General features: G+C 42.8%; 2 protein-coding genes across 4 annotated transcripts in view; both read left to right on the forward strand.

Annotated features, from left to right (window-relative positions):
• On the forward strand, positions 1-13,222 carry gpsm1b (G protein signaling modulator 1b). The gene is made up of 14 exons (XM_056746246.1): positions 1-325; positions 5,568-5,789; positions 5,870-6,005; positions 6,275-6,417; positions 7,182-7,305; positions 7,430-7,545; positions 7,745-7,900; positions 8,024-8,132; positions 8,202-8,316; positions 8,537-8,607; positions 8,775-8,936; positions 11,463-11,619; positions 11,728-11,933; positions 12,011-13,222. Exons 1-14 carry the CDS (start codon positions 99-101, stop codon positions 12,206-12,208), a joined length of 2,142 nt encoding a protein of 713 aa, XP_056602224.1. The 5' UTR covers positions 1-98; the 3' UTR covers positions 12,209-13,222.
• Positions 13,223-14,236: 1,014 nt separating this feature from the next.
• Positions 14,237-18,074, forward strand: part of ak1 (adenylate kinase 1) — an 11,867-nt gene continuing 8,029 nt past the window's right edge. Inside the window, exon 1 of one of the 3 annotated variants that reach the window (XM_056747417.1) lies at positions 14,237-14,302. The gene's annotated coding sequence lies outside the window, so the exon portion shown is untranslated. Of the gene's footprint in view, positions 14,303-17,015; positions 17,163-18,074 lie in introns of those variants that run through there. The other 2 variants (XM_056747413.1, XM_056747416.1) reach the window with 2 other exon arrangements.

Below are 18,074 nucleotides of genomic sequence, written 5' to 3' on the forward strand. Positions count from 1 at the left end.
TCATTGAAAGGAATGAAGCTCATGAATAAAGCCACATTCACACACACAATCTACTTCCTGCTTCTGACCGTCACACAAGAGGCGGGGCTTGACCTTATATGGAGTGTTTGCACAATACCTCACTTCCTTGCCAGCTGCCATTGCTGCACACACACACTCACTCACACACACACACACACACACACACACACACACTCACACACAGGCTGAAGTGCGACTGCTCAGAAGAAGAGGGAAGCAGCTGGAGATCTCAGTGCGTCTCACTCATGGCTCAGTCAGCAGGCAGTATAGAGACGGATCTCACCAGCAAGAGGCTCCACTCGAGGTAAGAACACAACATCAGCAGGAGGGGATTCTGTGGGACGGGGGGACACCGCCTATGGACGGGGGGAGAGGAGAAACTCTACCGGCAGCAGACGTGTCTCTCTCTCTCTCTCTCTCTCTCTGGAGGTCTGCACATACGTGTTCAAGATCACATGAGATCTCATGATTGTGTCGTCAAGACACAGATTTCACTTTGTTGATTTCTGGCTGTTGTGAGAATTGTAACGGCAGAATGTTTGATCTCTCAGTATCATGACATCACAGATGTTCTGCTGGATTTGTCCATCCGCAGTAAACTTAAAAGACGATTTTGTGTTGTCAATGACAGAGTTGTTGTACTGTTAGTGATTGTGTGTTAACAGCATTCAGTGTAAAAGTGAGAGATCTGTCATCATTTCTTCATCCCCATGTGTGAGTTTCTTTCTTCTGCAGAACACAACAGAAGATATTTGGAAGAACGTTGACAATCAAACAAACACTGAACTCCTTTGACTCTCATTGTATGAACACAAAACCCCGGAGACATTTCTCAAAATATCTTCTTTTGGGTTCCACCGAAGAAAGACTCACAGACAGATTTACAACCACATGAGGAGGAATAACTGATGAGAGAATTGTGTGTGTGTGTGTGTGTGTGTCAGAAGGTCAAATAAAGGTTTTGTGCAGATGTTTCATTGTGTATTAGTGATGGTTTATTTTGTGTTGTGTGACATCAGAGCTGTGACTCATCTACACTTCATTCCCTGCACGTCACTGTGACTCACGATGATGATGATGATGATGATGATGATGATGTGTGTGATGCTTTATTAGATTACGCACCTAACATCAGTGAAATCACACACTCGGTGAGCAGCTGAGGAACACAAGGAGTTGTTGTGTCTTCTCTGAAATGAAATGTGTCGTTCAGCAGTTGAACTCTGTTGTGACGGATCTGAAGCTTTCATCATCTTCATGTGTTGAACTGCTCTGAGTCTGTGTTTCAGTGCTGACCTCTCTGAGGAGATGTGATGTGTAAAGCAGAAACAATGAAGATCTTTAGTTTAGTTTCTGTGACTTTAAGGAGCTGCTTTATGTGATGTTCCTATGTTTGCTTTTGCAATCGCCTCCTTTACGTCTGACTGGACATTTTCTGGATGATTTGAGGAAACACACACATCTTCAGTTTTATTTGTTGATCAGGTTCTACAGGATCATTTTATTGTGTCAGACGTCTCAGAATTCATTAGGATCTAGTTCATGTCAGTGTGTGTCAATCCCATTAGGTGTAATTCTGGATTAGTGAGGAATAATCCACAAATCCATTAGAAAGAGCAGGCTCACATGTGTGTGTGTTTAATCAGAGACACACAACATCACATGTGACACACACACATAAAGCTTTGAGGTGTTAAATATTCAGTTGGCGTGTGTCATACGGCGCACTTACATCAGACTGATGCTGAGATCAAACATGTGTGTGTGTCCGTAACATGATGATGATGATGTCAGCGATCACATGACGACACTGACGTGAGTTAAACTGCTCTTCAGTAAGTGTGCCAGATAAACACAAACAACACTGAACTGGTTTCTAGAGAAACTTAGAGTACACTGAAGGTATACATTATTATCTTTACTTCAACAGAAGTTGACTAATAGAACTATTGTTTAAACTTTGTTTTATAAGGACTGTTATTGTATGTTTCTGGTCTTCTGTTTGAAGAGAAACATCTGAAACAAAGTTAGTTGATACTTTAACACAACAGAGAACTCCTTTAATCCTCCTGTGTAAACTCTTAAATGTGTACATGTTTTATTTTTTTACTCACAATTAAGATACCTAATAATTTACATGAAGTCTTAAGAACTATTTTTTATATCAATCTTTTTCTACATTTAACTTGTTTCGTGTACCTAGAAAAACAGCATTTTGCACCACATGAATTTATCAATATTTATGAAAATATTAAAATGATTACATTTGTTGCAAGTTTTGTTCAAAGGTTAAATGCATTAAGCTATACATATTTCTGTACTGTGTTTACAGTATACATTGTTTTACGTGTTCCTTGGCATTTGAACTAATGACCTTTGCACTGCTAAAGCTTTACCAACTGAGCTACAGAAACACTTCTGTATGTAGGCTATACACACACACAAAATAACAACATTCAACATCTTCAAAGGTTTTCCTGTTCCTCAGTTGACAGAGCATTGCAGTAGAAGGTCGAAGGTCGAAGGTCATCATGGGTCCCAAACACTGCACTATACCCTGTTCACTGCAAGTCATTTTGAATAACACCAAAATGTAAACTGAACAATAAATACAATTTCACAATAGTAACACACACATACAGAGGTTGTGTGTGTGATGTTTGCTAGGATAAGTAGAAACTAAAACTAATATTTTACTCATGAGATTCATCAGGAAAAGGTCAAATAGAACATTAAGTTAATATATAGAAGTTAATATATAGAAGTTAAGTTATTTTTCACACAGTAAGAAAATGGGGTCAATATGACCCCAAACATGAACGAGTGGGTTAAAGTGTGTGCAAACATTCTGAAAATCTATAACATAAGATGAACATATCTATGAATTATTTGACACAAATCAGAAAAAGTCAATTAGAATCAAGTTTTACAAACGTATTGCAAGTAGCAGGTCAATTTAACCCCAAACATCTCATGGGGTGAAGTCTGAGCAGTGATGTTCATCATGACCTCTCTCTCATTGATACTGAAGAGATGGAATGTCTGAACTGACTTTATTTCTCCATCAGATCTGTAATAAAAGAGCTTTTATGACTCATTTTATAAGAATTCTTTCAGGACTTACACACATTGACTGTGTGTGTGTGTATGTGTATGTGTGTGTGAGCAGAGGTTGTGTGTGTGTGTTTGTGAGCAGAGGTTGTGTGTGTGTGAGCAGAGGTTGTGTGTGTGTGTTTGTGAGCAGAGGTTGTGTGTGTGTGAGCAGAGGTTGTGTGTGTGTGTTTGTGAGCAGAGGTTGTGTGTGTGTGTGTGTGTGTATGTGTGTGTGAGCAGAGGTTGTGTGAGGGTGTTTGTGAGCAGAGGTTGTGTTTGTGTGTTTGTGAGCAGAGGTTGTGTGTGTGTGAGCAGAGGTTGTGTGTGTGTGTTTGTGAGCAGAGGTTGTGTGTGTGTGAGCAGAGGTTGTGTGTGTGTGTGTGTGTGCAGAGGTTGTGTGTGAGCAGAGGTTGTGTGTGTGTGTGTGTGTGTGTGTTTGTGAGCAGAGGTTGTGTGTGTGAGCAGAGCTTATGTGTGTGTGTGTTTGTGATCAGAGGTTGTGTGTTTGTGAGCAGAAGTTGTGTGTGTGTGTTTGTGAGCAGAGGTTGTGTGTGTGTGTGTGTGTGTGTGTGTTTGTGAGCAGAGGTTGTGTGCATGTGTTGGTGAGCAGAGGTTGTGTTTGTTCGTGTGAGCAGAGGCTATGTGTGTGTGTGTGATTGTGAGCAGAGGTTGTGTTTGTGAGCAGAGGTTGTGTGTGTGTGAGCAGAGGTTGTGTGTGTGTGAGCAGAGGTTGTGTGTGTGTGTGTGAGCAGAGGTTGTGTGTGTTTGTGAGCAGAGGTTGTGTGTGTGTGTGTGTGTGTGTGTGAGCAGAGGTTGTGTGTGTGTGAGCAGAGGTTGTGTGTGTGTGTTTGTGAGCAGAGGTTGTGTGTGTGTTGTGTGAGCAGAGGTTGTGTGTGTGTGTTTGTGAGCAGAGGTTGTGTGTGTGTGTGTGTGAGCAGAGGTTGTGTGTGTTTGTGAGCAGAGGTTGTGTTGTGTGTGTGTGTGTGTGTGTGTGTGTGTGTGTGAGCAGAGGTTGTGTGTGTGTGTGAGCAGAGGTTGTGTGTGTGTGTTTGTGAGCAGAGGTTGTGTGTGTGTGTGTGTGAGCAGAGGTTGTGTGTGTGTGTTTGTGAGCAGAGGTTGTGTGTGTGTGTGTGTGAGCAGAGGTTGTGTGTGTGTGTTTGTGAGCAGAGGTTGTGTGTGTGTGTTTGTGAGCAGAGGTTGTGTGTGTGTGTGTGTGAGCAGTGGTTGTGTGTGTGTGTGAGCAGAGGTTGTGTGTGTGTCAGCAGGTGTAGGATTATTGTGTCCTTCAGGAGAATTAGAGCAGTGATCAGTGTCAGCGTCTGTGTGTCGTCACGCAGGATTCACCTGTTCAGTAGTGTGTGTGTGTGTGTGTGTGTTTGTTGGAGTTTGGCTCAGTTCAGTTGTTGTGTAGTGTGAGATGATGTCGAGTGTAGCGTGTCCTCTCAGCCGTGCTCAGATAGCGGTGTGTCGTCTTCTTCATCACGGCCCTCGACCGCTGGCCACCCTGAGACCTCTGAATCTGGAACTCAACGTTTATGTTGAAACAGCTCGCAGCAAACCCAGATGCAGGTATCTATAGATGTGTTTGTGTGACGCATGTGTGCTTCTAGAATCCTATGATGATGGAATCATAGAGGTGACAACACACGTGAATGTGTAGTTGTGTAGAATATGAATGAATAATAAGGATCTTCATCAACAGTTTTAACATTTGAGCTCAGTACTAAAGTATGTTTACTGCTGGAAGGGTTTGGACTGACCTCGGTGCTCAGAACACCCTAGCAACCACATAGCAACACACCCCGGCAACAACAGCTCAATGTAGCGGCAGCAGCTTTTGTTGGAGCACACGCTGCTTTGAGAAGCTGAAGGAATGGAGTTTATTATTATTCCACATGAATGTAGAGGAGGTGAATTCTTCTGTGAAGCACAGCGCTGAAGACCAAAGCATCTCTGTTTCTCACATTACTGCAAAAAACATTTCACAGAGCTGAACTGAGTACAGTGAAACACCAGAGCTCTCCAACACTGACCATTTCAACACACACAAACATCTGAATCTCAACACATTGTGTCATGTCTTTACACACACAGTAATGGCCGTGATTGTTCAAGTATTTATTTGAGGAAACGATTTTCTAAAAGTCAAGTGACAGCACATCAGGAATATAGGGTTTATATTTAAAATGCATGGAAAATGGAAAATGCATGTGTTTTTGCATGCGTTTGTGTGTGTGTGTGTGTGTGTGTGAGCGCATGTGTTTGTGCATGCGTGTGTGCTTGTGTGTTTGTTTGTATGTGTTTGTTTATGTGAGTGTGTTTGTTTTCTAGGATCTTTAGGTTTAGGTGTTGGAGATAATGTATAGAGTTTGTACAGTATACAACTCATTGTGCCTATGGACTGTCCCAGCAGAGATAATAAAGCAGACGTGTGTGTTGTGTTGTGTTGTCAGGATGGAGGCGTCGTGTCTGGAGTTGGCTCTTGAGGGCGAGAGGTTGTGTAAAGCCGGTGATTTTAAGGGTGGTACAGCGTTCTTTGAAGCAGCGGTCCAGGTGGGAACAGAAGATTTAAAGACACTCAGCGCCATTTACAGTCAGCTGGGAAACGCTTACTTCTACCTGAAGGAGTACGCTAAAGCCCTGGAGTATCACAGACACGACCTGACGCTCGCTCGGTAACACCGCTCAAACACTCACACTACAGTCACTCTGGCTGGTGATGTTCATGTTAGTGATGTCATTCTGATGTCATCAGGACCATAGGTGATCGCATCGGGGAAGGGAAAGCCAGCGGGAATCTGGGAAACACGCTGAAGGTTCTGGCCAGATATGATGAAGCGGCTGTTTGCTGTCAGAGACATCTGGACATTTCTCAAGAACAGGGAGACAAGGTGACAAGTGAAAAACGGCATAAAAACACACATCTCTCCTATTCTACTTAACTGAGAGGTTTGGTCAGTGTGAAAGAAAACCTGATTCAATTTTATTAGCAAGCTTCTCAAATAAATACATGTTTAGACTTTTCAATCTTTGACATTGTAAAACATCCATTACGACGAAGCCTCTGTTGGATTGAGTTCATCATGTCAACATTCCTCTTTTGTGTGATGTGGAGATCTGTGATGTTGATAAAGATGAAAGCGTTTGGATGTTGTGACAGGTTGGTGAGGCTCGGGCGCTGTATAACATGGGAAACGTGTTTCACGCGAAGGGAAAACAGCAACTGTGGGGGAGTTCACAAGACCCCGGAGATCTTCATCCTGATGTGAGAGATAATTTACAGCGAGCCACGGCCTTCTACGAGTGAGTCTGACACGCCACAAACACACACAATACATGAATATATCTGAGGTGTGATGAAGAGAATCCACTGAGACGTGTGCTGCTATCAGCGGCGTTTAACACAAGCTTAAACAGCTCAGAAATGAGCCGCGGAGAGACCCGAGGTGTCAGACTGAGACATCATCATCATCATCATCATCATCTGCTCCCTCATGTGTGTCTCTGTTTACTGACAAACACACAACCTGAAAATCTGCTCCACTCACAGAGAACAACACAACACTGACTTAAAAAGAAACCTTCTTCTACTGAGTTTAAAAAAGCTTTTATTACGAATTACAGCATTTTAAGGTTGTGTCTAAAAGTGACAGTGCACCCATTCTTTCAAGTGTTCAATTCTGTCATCATTGATACACTCTCATGTCAAACCTGTGGGAGTTTTTTTCTTCTGCACAACACTAAAGATGATATTTTGAAGAATGTGTATCCTCAAACAAACAATGAACTCCATTGACTTCCAATGTACAACCACAAAACCACTGAGACATTTCTCAAAATATCTTCTGTTGTGTTCTACTGAAGAAAAACTCACGTTCAGATTTACAACCACATGAGGGAGATTAGTGGATTGGTGGATCTCTCTGTTGGGCATTATGGGTAGTGTAGTTCTATACACAGAATTATCATCTCTAAACAAGAGCTCTGTAGATGGTATTGATGGAGCTCTTGAGTCGTGTGTTGTGAAATGAAACACAGACGTGATGAAGATTGTGACTCTTCTGTAGGATGAATCTGGCTCTGGTGAAGGAGTTGGGAGACCGAGCGGCTCAAGGCCGGGCCTTTGGTAACCTTGGCAACACCCATTACCTGCTGGGTAATTTTGTTGAGGCCATCAAGTTCCACAGAGAGGTACAGCAGTCCTCATATCTGTGAAATACACACGCTTTTCCCCTCAAACTGTGTGTTCTGCTTCATGTTGTGTGTCTTTAGTTTGTGATCAAAGTCACACACAAGCCCTTCTTGTTATTCACAGCGTCTCTCCATTGCCAAAGAATTTGGTGACAAGGCGGCCGAGCGGCGAGCGTACAGTAACCTAGGCAACGCTCTTATATTCCTCGGCCAGTTCAACGCAGCAACAGAGTATTACAGGTGAGCACGGCGCCATCTACAGGAGCTGACGTCCACTGCCGCACGCATACACAAACACAACTGATGTGCTCATCATCTCAGCATCACTCAAACACTTCACATGAAGTACACAACTTCATCACAGCAACCGCACAACAGGTGGAATGACTGCATGCACTCGTCCCATGTTTAGATGTTGTGTGTTTTCTCTTGTGTTCAGGAAAACTCTGCAGCTCTCTCGGCAGCTGAAGGATCAGGTGATGGAAGCTCAAGCGTGTTACAGTCTGGGAAACACATACACGCTACTGCAAGAGTATGACAGAGCCATCGAACATCACCTGAAACACCTGATCATCGCTCAAGAGCTCGGAGACAGGTGTCAACACATACACACACATACACACAAGCACGCACAGGCGCACACACAAACACACGCATGCACACACACACACACAGAGTAGATGTTCAGTTGTGTTCTTTCTGTGTGTGTGTGTTGTAGGGTTGGAGAGGGTCGTGCGTGTTGGAGTTTGGGTAATGCTTATGTGTTATTAGGAAATCACCGTCAGGCTTTACATTACGCTAGAAAACATCTGGCCATCTCCAGAGAGGTGAGTGATGTCATCATCCTGTGTTCTCCTGCCTCGCTCATCATGAACTCATTTCTCTCTCTCTGTCAGATCGGTGACAGAAACGGAGAGCTGACGGCCGGGATGAACGTAGAGGAGCTGATGGAGGTGGTTGGTGTGAAGGACGCTGATCTCTCTCCCTCTGAGGCTGAGTTTAAAGTTCAGGGTAAGAGCTAAACTGTCTTATCTTATAGACTTATCTTAACTTCATCAGAATTCACATGTAGTTTCATATACATCATTCGTCATAATCAAACTCACTTGACTGTGTAATGAACCCTGGAAAAATCATCCCACAATCCTCTGGAAACACACAAACTCGGCTTCAGATTAAAGATAAGACTATCTTCAGAGATAACACTTTCTCATTTGTGACCTCTTCACAGGCGCCAGACCCAAATTCAGTAAGAGGAGCAGTGTGGACAGTGTTGAGCTGTGGAAGTACGGCTCTGAGAAGGTCAAACACAACACACAACACAACACACATCAGCTCACTCAGAGAATCTACACATTCATCAAATCATCACCAGCGTTTCATGAGAACTGTGTGTGCATGTGTGTGTGCATGTGGTGTGTTTCTGCGGTGTGTGTGCTTGTTTGTGTGCGTGGGTGCATGTGTGACAGAATGGAGATGCTGCAGGTGTTAATGGTGGATTGAGAAGATCACAGCATCAGCTGTCTCACTGCAGCACGGGAGAACACACAGACAGTCCATCATCAAATGACAGACAGTGGCTCGACTCACCTGTGGACACTGATGACATCACCGTTCATGTCACACCTCCAGTGAGTGTCTGTCGCAATGCCTGTCTGTGCGTCTGTCTGTCCGTCATGCTCAGAGTCTGTACGTGGGCTCACTGTCTGAATCAAAGTCTGTCTGTCTGTCAAATTTTGATTTTGTGCGAGAGTCTGTGTGTGTGAGTGCATGAGTGTGTGTGCGTGCATGAGTGTGTGTGCGTGCATGAGTGTGTGTGAATGTATGAGTGTGTGTGCGTGCATGAGTGTGTGTGAGTGCATGAATGTGTGTGCGTGTATGAGTGTGTGTGCGTGCATGAGTGTGTGTGCGTGCATGAGTGTGTGTGCGTGTATGAGTGTGTGTGCATGTATGAGTGTGTGTGCGTGCATGAGTGTGTGTGCGTGCATGAGTGTGTGTGCATGTATGAGTGTGTGTGCATGCATGAGTGTGTGTGCGTGCATGAGTGTGTGTGCGTGCATGAGTGTGTGTGCGTGCATGAGTGTGTGTGCGTGCATGAGTGTGTGTGTGTGTGCGTGCATGAGTGTGTGTGCGTGCATGAGTGTGTGTGTGTGCGTGCATGAGTGTGTGTGTGCATGCATGAGTGTGTGTGCATGTATGAGTGTGTGTGCATGTATGAGTGTGTGCGTGCATGAGTGTGTGTGCGTGCATGAGTGTGTGTGCGTGCATGAGTGTGTGTGCGTGCATGTATGAGTGTGTGTGCGTGCATGAGTGTGTGTGCATGTATGAGTGTGTGTGCGTGCATGAGTGTGTGTGCGTGCATGAGTGTGTGTGCGTGCATGAGTGTGTGTGCGTGCATGAGTGTGTGTGCGTGCATGAGTGTGTGTGTGTGCGTGCATGAGTGTGTGTGTGTGCGTGCATGAGTGTGTGTGTGTGTGCGTTCATGAGTGTGTGTGTGTGTGTGTGTGTGCATGCATGAGTGTGTGTGCATGCATGAGTGTGTGTGCATGCATGAGTGTGTGTGTGCATCCATGAGTGTGTGTGTGTGTGTGTGTGTGTGTGTGTGGTGTGTGCGTGCATGAGTGTGTGTGCGTGCATGAGTGTGTGTCTGCACGTGAGTGTGTCTGCATGTGAGTGTGTGTGCGTGTCTGTCTGCGCGTGAGTGTGTGTGCGTGCATGAGTGTGTGTGCATGCATGAGTGTGTGTGCGTGCATGAGTTTGTGTGTGTGCGTCCATGAGTGTGTGTGTGTGTGTGGTGTGTGTGCGTGCATGAGTGTGTGTCTGCGCGTGAGTGTGTCTGCATGTGAGTGTGTGTGCGTGTCTGTCTGCGCGTGAGTGTGTGTGTGCGAATGTGTCTGCGCGTGAGTGTGCTTGTTTGAGTGTGTGTGTGTGGAGATGTTTTTATATCCCGGTGGGGACATAAACCTGAATGCACACCAACTCGTGTCACTCTGGGGACCAAAATTTAGGTACCCATGGGCAAAAAAGCTTATAAATTGTATAGAACAATATCATTTTTAGATCTAAAAATGCAAAAAGTTTTCTACGAACTTTAGAGGATAAAATATACAGTTTGTACAGTATACAACTCATTACTCCTATGGACTGTCCCCACGGAGATAATAAACCAGACATGTGTGTGTGTGCTTTAGGATGTATCAGTGTGACCAAAGGCCATAACACTGGGGATGAGGTTTCTATGGAAACCATGATGTTATTTGGTCAAAGACCTTTCACGGCCCATTTTCTCTCTCTCTCTCTCTCTCTCTCTCTCTCTCTCAGTGTCTCTCTCTCTCTCTCTCTCTCTCAGTCTCTCCCTCTCTCTCAGTGTCTCTCTCTCTCTCTCAGTGTCTCCCTCTCTCTCTCTCTCTCTGTGTCTCTCTCTCTCTCTCTCTCTCTCTCTCTCTGTGTCTCTTTCTCTCTCTCTCACTCTCTCTCTCTCTCTCTCTCTCTCTCTCTCTCAGTCTCTGTCTCTGTCTCTCTCTCTCTCTCTCTCTCTCTTAATCTCTCTCAGTGTCTCAGTGTAAGTGAATAATTGAAGTAAATGCTCTGTGGGATCAGAGATCAGTGAAGGTGTAGTGTGAGATTGAGCGGTGGAGATGTCAGGATGGATTCACACTTGAGCTGAACGTGAGGCTTTTATTCACATGATTGTTCATTTACAGATGTAAACTAACAGTTTAACAGAAGTGTGTATGTTGTGATGCTTAGATACTGCACACACAGGCGTGTCATTCGTTCTGTATTTCATTGGCTGGTGAATGAATGAATGTTTAAGGAGTGTTCAGATGATGTGCTCAGTTAGTTTTGTGTAATGTGTGTGATGAATGTGAGCGCTGGTGTTTGTTCATGTGATGGAGAGAATCACAGTGACACGGTCATGTGCTGTGAATAGGTATGGCTCGCATCTCACACTGTTATTGATCTTGTCCTCTAATAGCTGAATGATCAAACTGATGATGTGTGTGTGTGCGATCAGCTGAAAGGTCATTGTGATCCTACACACAGAGCTGAAGAGATTGTGATAAGAGCTCACATGAGTCGCACACTGCACTGACAGAATATCGTAAATAAATGCAAACGCGTCATCTGACTTGACGGATGTTTTTTCCCTGCAGAAACTGAGTCGGGATCATTCGGACGAGGACTGTTTCTTTGACCTGTTGAGCAAGTTTCAGAGCAGCCGAATGGACGACCAGCGCTGTCACCTGGACGAGCCGACCAACGGCGAGAACACTGGAGGAGCGGACGCAGACTCCCTCAACGACGTCATCGGTCAGCCAGTCTCACTCTTACTCACAGACTACCAAATAATTGAGTTTAACGTTCACGTCAACATTCTGCAGACGTGACAGACATAATAACTTCTCTTTCTCTTCTCAGACACCAGTCTTCTGACGTCTCCTCAGACGGAGGAGCTCTTTGACTTGATCGTCAGCACGCAGAGTCGGCGTCTGGACGATCAGAGGGTGAGCGTCAGCAATCTGCCTGGACTCAGAATCACTCACAATAATCTGGGTCACCTGCGTGGAGAGTGTGACCCTCAGGAGCCCGGCGATGACTTCTTCAACATGCTGGTCAAGTGTCAGGTGACTGGCGCACACATCACACGTCTGACCAGGTTCTCTGTTGGTTTTATTCACGGTGAGTTCTCTGTGTGCTTCAGTCCTCCAGGATAGACGACCAGCGCTGCTCTCCTCCTGAAGGAGGTCCGCGAGCCCCCACCGTCCCCGACGAAGACTTCTTCAACCTCATCCAGAGAGTTCAGGCCAAGAGGATGGACGAGCAGCGTGTGCACCTGCCGTCTGACGAACAGAATCCGAGCGAAGATGAGAGAGAACCGGACGCCTCTGACTCCGGCTAAATCCACGGGGTTGAAATATAAATGACACGAAGGGAACAGAAGTCGCACTTTCAGATGCCAACATGTGTGACTAGACGTGAAGAACACAACACAAGTGCCATCTCACCTGCCGTGCATTAAAGCCGAGGATCACTCACTTGTGTTTGACCTCATGTCTAAGATTTCAGTGAAAGTGTGCACGCCTCATCACACGCGTGTCAGACCTCATTGGATGTTTAACATCAGACACTTAACACGTGTGCTGGATTCAGAGCGGACTGCTCGTGTGCCGGGTTATTCAGACACACGTCTCAGTCTCTTTATCTGCCTTGATATTGTGGAGCACTTGAAGGAGTTTTGTTATTCGTCTCAGATCTTCACAAGTGCATCTGACTGCTTTAATATCATCGTCATGAAGACATTAGGGCTGCTTCTCATCATTTCTCTCTTTCTCTTGTAGTATTTATGAAAGTGTTGAGAGAATCTGTGAACAGACTGTTAAAGTGTTGAGGAGACTCGTGTTTGTGGAGTTTTGTGGTGTTTGATGGATGATGTTACAGTGTTTGTCATTCGTGCCCAAAAACAGATCTACACACAGCACATACACAACTCTATGATGTTTTTTACTTTATTACAGTTTTTTAATGGATGATGAACTTACTGCCACCTGGAGGTAGAAATAAGCAAAGCCATAAAATCATTTTGCAGTCTGTTGTGGGTTCTGTGCAACAATTCAATTTCAGACGACACAAATGTGAGGTATAAACTAGATCATTTTCTTGAAAAGATGTTTTATAAGAGTAAATGACACGATGGTTGTGTAGAACTGTATTGAGGACAGAAAATAAAGAGATTTTATTTCCTCATGCTTTGTGTTGGACTGAAGTCAAAGTCTTTTGGAATGTTTTTGTTTTAATGTGGATGATATATAATGTGAATATGTGAGAAAAGTTGTGATAAGCTTCACCGCCACACAGCACGTAAGTGTTCTGTATTTAGTGTCTTTCAGAAACATGAATAAAATGTTGAATGAAATGATGGTTTGATTTAATAGAGAAGTGTTCAAAGAACACAGTAATGAGATGGAGACGGTTGTCCTGTGAATGAGACTCTTGTGTCACACAAACACTATTTTGTGAGTGTTTATTGATGTGAATTGTACACATGTAGACTGAGGCGAGCGTGTGAGTTCAGACTCAATACAGATTGACATTATAAACATTTATTAACTGATATAACATCTCTCCAGAACACTCCAGTAACTGACACTCAATCTGTTGTCGTTTTTTTCTTCAGGTCGACAGTCACGATCACTTCAGCTTAAACATGAACGTGTAAATATGGATCAAATATTTCAGAGATAGTGGAGAAAGATCATTCTGTGATGGGTTCATGAAGTCTGTTTTTAGTGTGACAATCAGTGTTGGGTAAGTTACTCTGAAGAAGTAATCCATTACTAGTTACTAATGACATATTTAATAGTATAATTACATTACTGTACAGATGACTCTCCAAAAAGCATTTAGTTACTTATTACTGATTACTTTTTATATCAACCATCAACCTTGATTAGTTAAAGGTACAGTTTGTAGAAATCGCCTATAGAGGGCGCACGATCAAAACACCAACAATGGCGTAGCTTGATGACACTGTGTAGAAGCGTGGAATGATGGGATATGTTGTCTTCAACTCCACCACTGATGGCCATCAGTCATACGGGAACGAGAGATCATGTTATCTTAAGAGGTAATACAGTTTTATAAATGTGGCGTTTGATGAAATCATTTTATTTCATTATAATGAATTAGTCCCGAGTAATGTAAGGTTCAAAACTAAGTTGTTAGTCAAAGATGTTACAATAATTGTGTAATTGTTCGATGGTGTGATAACACTGTGCATTTTTAAGTGTTCAAATCAATCATAGTAAATGTTGACCGACGGTACAAACTACTTCCGCATCTGTCTACGACAGTGTCACGCGGTTGCTACGTCAGTAAAGGCGGTAACAAAGGGTAACGCGGATTTGACGCAATTGACCACTAAACGGCCCCGGTCCACTGTTTTGAATGGAGATTTTTTCAGGATTTAAAAGCAGTTGGAAACATTTGAGATATTGTAAGTACTCAGATGAAAAATATTTATAACATTGGCCTAGTGGTTTTTTATATTTTACTGCAAAATTGTCACAAACCTTTAAGTGATTCAAGGATAGACATGAAACGACTCTTTTAATTAATTCAAACCAATAATATAAAACTACATCAATTATTCTTATTAACTGACCAAAGTATTACAAATGTGTGAATTACATATTAAAGCACAGATTTTAAAGTTAGAGAAATTTTGATGTCAATTCCACTATTGCACCCACATATATTACACACAGTATTTCGTTTAATTACATTTGAATTAATTAAATTACAGAAAAAATAAAAGTAATCCCTTACTAATATTTCAAGGAAGAAGTTATTAATTTACAGTAACTCATTACTTCGTGACTAGTTACACCCAACACTGTTGACAGTCCGTGTTTTTAATTCTTCATAATTCTCTCATCTGTCACATATGCACAAATGGGAAATTCTGTGAACATTTCAACCTTACCATGAATACGTTTGTACCAAATGTTTTTACTACACTAACAGATGTCAACACTTGGTGGTTCAGATATCCGGTCTCTGTTCAGGTTTTAACGAATTTAAATGCATAATTTTTCATAGTCATGTAAATTCCGTTTTCAGGATTATTTCATCCATAACGGTCCATATTCCTCATAAATAGACAGATGAAAACGAACTATTTAATGTTCTGTGAAGAGTCGTCCCTTCTGCATGTGTTGGGTATTATTGCTTCAGGTTTGTGAATTTTAACATCACAGAAATCCTACAAAGTTTGTCTCCCAAACACTGTGTCCTTTTTTCTCACATCCGTAACACGTGTTTATTTGCCTTTCTTAAAATAGAACACTTGATGTTTATACTTGTGAAAAAAGTTTCACTAAAATGTAAACAAATGGTTCAGGGGCCCGTTTCAGAAAGCAGGGTAAGTGCTAACTCAGAGTAAGTCAACCCCAGAACACGGAATACTCAAGGTTTTTGGTTTCAGAATGTGAGGTATGTCAAACCCACGACCGCGGGGTAAGTCAAGACCATTTCAAAAATCGAGGTATTTTATAATCCGAGTTTGTAACCAGAGTAACATACTCCGTGAACCTAACCTGGTCTGGAGCAGGTTTTATTCCGCAAACCCAGGGTTTGTTACAATCTCCGCCCCCTTTTTGAAGCGCGAGCGGTGTTGAATCTGCATACGTCATTTGTTTATTGATTCGTGTTCCTAATCGCGCTCTATTTAGTCACACAGAACTTAAAATAACATGTTCGTTTATTCAGGAACACATAGAAGAGGAATCTGCATTAATTCGCAGAGAATTATATTTATGTCTGGAGAGAATTGTGAGGCCCCGTTTGGACGTTTTATCTTAACTTTTAAGGCCAGTTTAAGAAGTATATTTAACATTTCCCAATCAGGCATCCTACTAGAAAGACCATTTTATTTCTTTAAACTTTCCTAAATGAATGATGTTATTGTATTTCTACAACGGCGTTTTAGTGCCACGTTAAAAATAAATTCAAGTTTACGAGAATAAAGTCGAAATGTTACGAGAATAAACTCGTCGTAATACGTATTTTATTTTCGTGAAAGTTGTAGTTGTAGTTGTAGTTATGTTAAAGCACGTCATCTGAATCAGTGAGTTAATTCTTAGTTCATGTCTGATTTTTCTTCTGAATAAATTCAGTTTTCTTCATAACCGCTGCAGTGTCCTTTTACTAATTATAACTCTGTGATGATGCGCCAAAAGACAAAGAATTTCCTTATTGCTAAATCCTAATCTAAAGTAGGATTCAACCAAATCCTCCACAGCCATTGTTTCTAGCAATTCTGGGATTTTTCTCAAGATATATCGAGTTTATCTCGTAACATTTCGACTTTATATTTCGACTTTATTCTCGTTACATTTCGTCGTATATTTCATATTCAGCTGCTGCCAAGATCTTTTTATTGCTGAAGGATATCACCTACATGAGAGCGAGAGAGTTCAATATAATTCGCATTTTCACAGTTTCAACAAAATAAATATAAAAGTGATTGACATATAAACTTGCGCATTAACACGTGAAGCACGTTTCTCCCTCGACAACTCTCTTTCTTCTGCTACTGCGGCTGTGTTGCTCTTTTATATGAATATCTGCTCATATTCACTGTACACCTGTAACAGTTCCTTCAATTAGATTGACGAGAAATGAACAGAGCGCTTTTTGTCACGTGACGTTATCATGGTGAATCGTGCTATCTTCACTCAATTGATGATGGCTTTTCATCGCCATGCTGCATGCGCGTAACCTAGAGTGAACTTACTCAGAGTGGATTAAACTAAATCAGCTGTTCTGAAACTGAAAACTCAGAGTAAAGATTCTCAGAGTAAATCAACTCAGAGTTCAGATTTTAACTCGGTGTTGGTTGAACTTCCTTATTGAAACGGGCCCCAGAACATTGGTGACAAAAACATTCTGTCACATCCATCACGCATATATATGCAATAATTCAAAAGTAAAGGTGTCAGATGATGCCAGCTCCAGACACTTTTTATACAATTTGATAGTTTTATGTTTTTATGTTGTGCTCACGTGTAAAGCTGCTTTGCAACAGTGTAAACTGTGAGGAGCTCTATGCAAATAAAGGTGAATTGAATTGTGAGCAATTTCATTGCAGTTCTCTGCTGTAAATTCCTTCACACCCCCCCTGAGAGTCCCTGTGATTCCCAGAATTCTGTGCGTGAGCTGAGCTGTCAGAGCTCTATATAAAGCAGCAGAGGGAGGGCTGGCGTTCAGCCGGTCACTCGGACGGACAGACAGGAGCCGTACACTGAACGCTCTCAACCAGAGAGAGAGAGAGAGAGAGAGAGAGAGAGAGACAGGTCAGTACAGACGCCAAGAGAGGAAGAGTGATAATACAGCACGGAAATGAGAATGAGCCAATATTGTGTGTGTGTGTTAATCTGTTTAAGCTTGTGTTGTTTGCAGGCTGTGTGTGTGTGATGATGGAAAGTGGGTCAATGAGAAGAGCTGTGTGTTGTGTTGCATGAGGTTCAGATGAGGTGGACTCTGTGTTTTGACAGCTGCAATGTCAAAGGGACAAACTGAAGAGAAGTCGTGCTGATGTGAATGTGTGTGTGTGTGATGCGTGCCGGCGTCTCATGTTGTTCCCACACAAGTAATGTCACTGTGAGCCGCACACATCCGTTCAGGAATAAAGACATTGATGTGATCAGTAACGTGTAAACACGCCCGCTGCACTCACTGACGTCAAACCCAGCCATTCTCCTCTTAAAGCTACAGCGCACTCTCTCCGGTCACTATGGCAACGGTTGCAGTTTTCAGGAGGTGTGTTGAGGTTATAAATGAAGCGACTGCTTCACACCGGACAGCTGCAGAGCAGTCACAGCTTTTTTTAGCTCCGCCGCGTGACCACCATCAGATCAGTGTCAGAAACCAACAAGTGTGCAGTGAATCAAAGGTGTTCAGCGTCACATGACCCGTCAAACATCAGAGATCATATAACGGAAAGCCTCTCTGTCCTGACAGAGATCTGGAGCTGCTGGACCGGTGTTTTAGTTTCTGTGCTCTTGCATAGCGTGTTAAACTAACTATTCTTATTAGAGATGAAACTTAATGCGAGATGTTTTATTTTAGATGCATTCGACACGATCCAAATGTTTAAAAAACACAACAAGCCTGATTTGTGTTATCAATACTCTTTGAACTAAACTAAACGATGACGGGGAGTAACAGGGTTTCTGATTAAGCTTTAATAAATAAGAAACACTCAG

This window comes from Triplophysa dalaica, chromosome 4 (assembly GCF_015846415.1).
Source record: "Triplophysa dalaica isolate WHDGS20190420 chromosome 4, ASM1584641v1, whole genome shotgun sequence".
NCBI classification, from domain to species: Eukaryota; Metazoa; Chordata; class Actinopteri; order Cypriniformes; family Nemacheilidae; genus Triplophysa; species Triplophysa dalaica.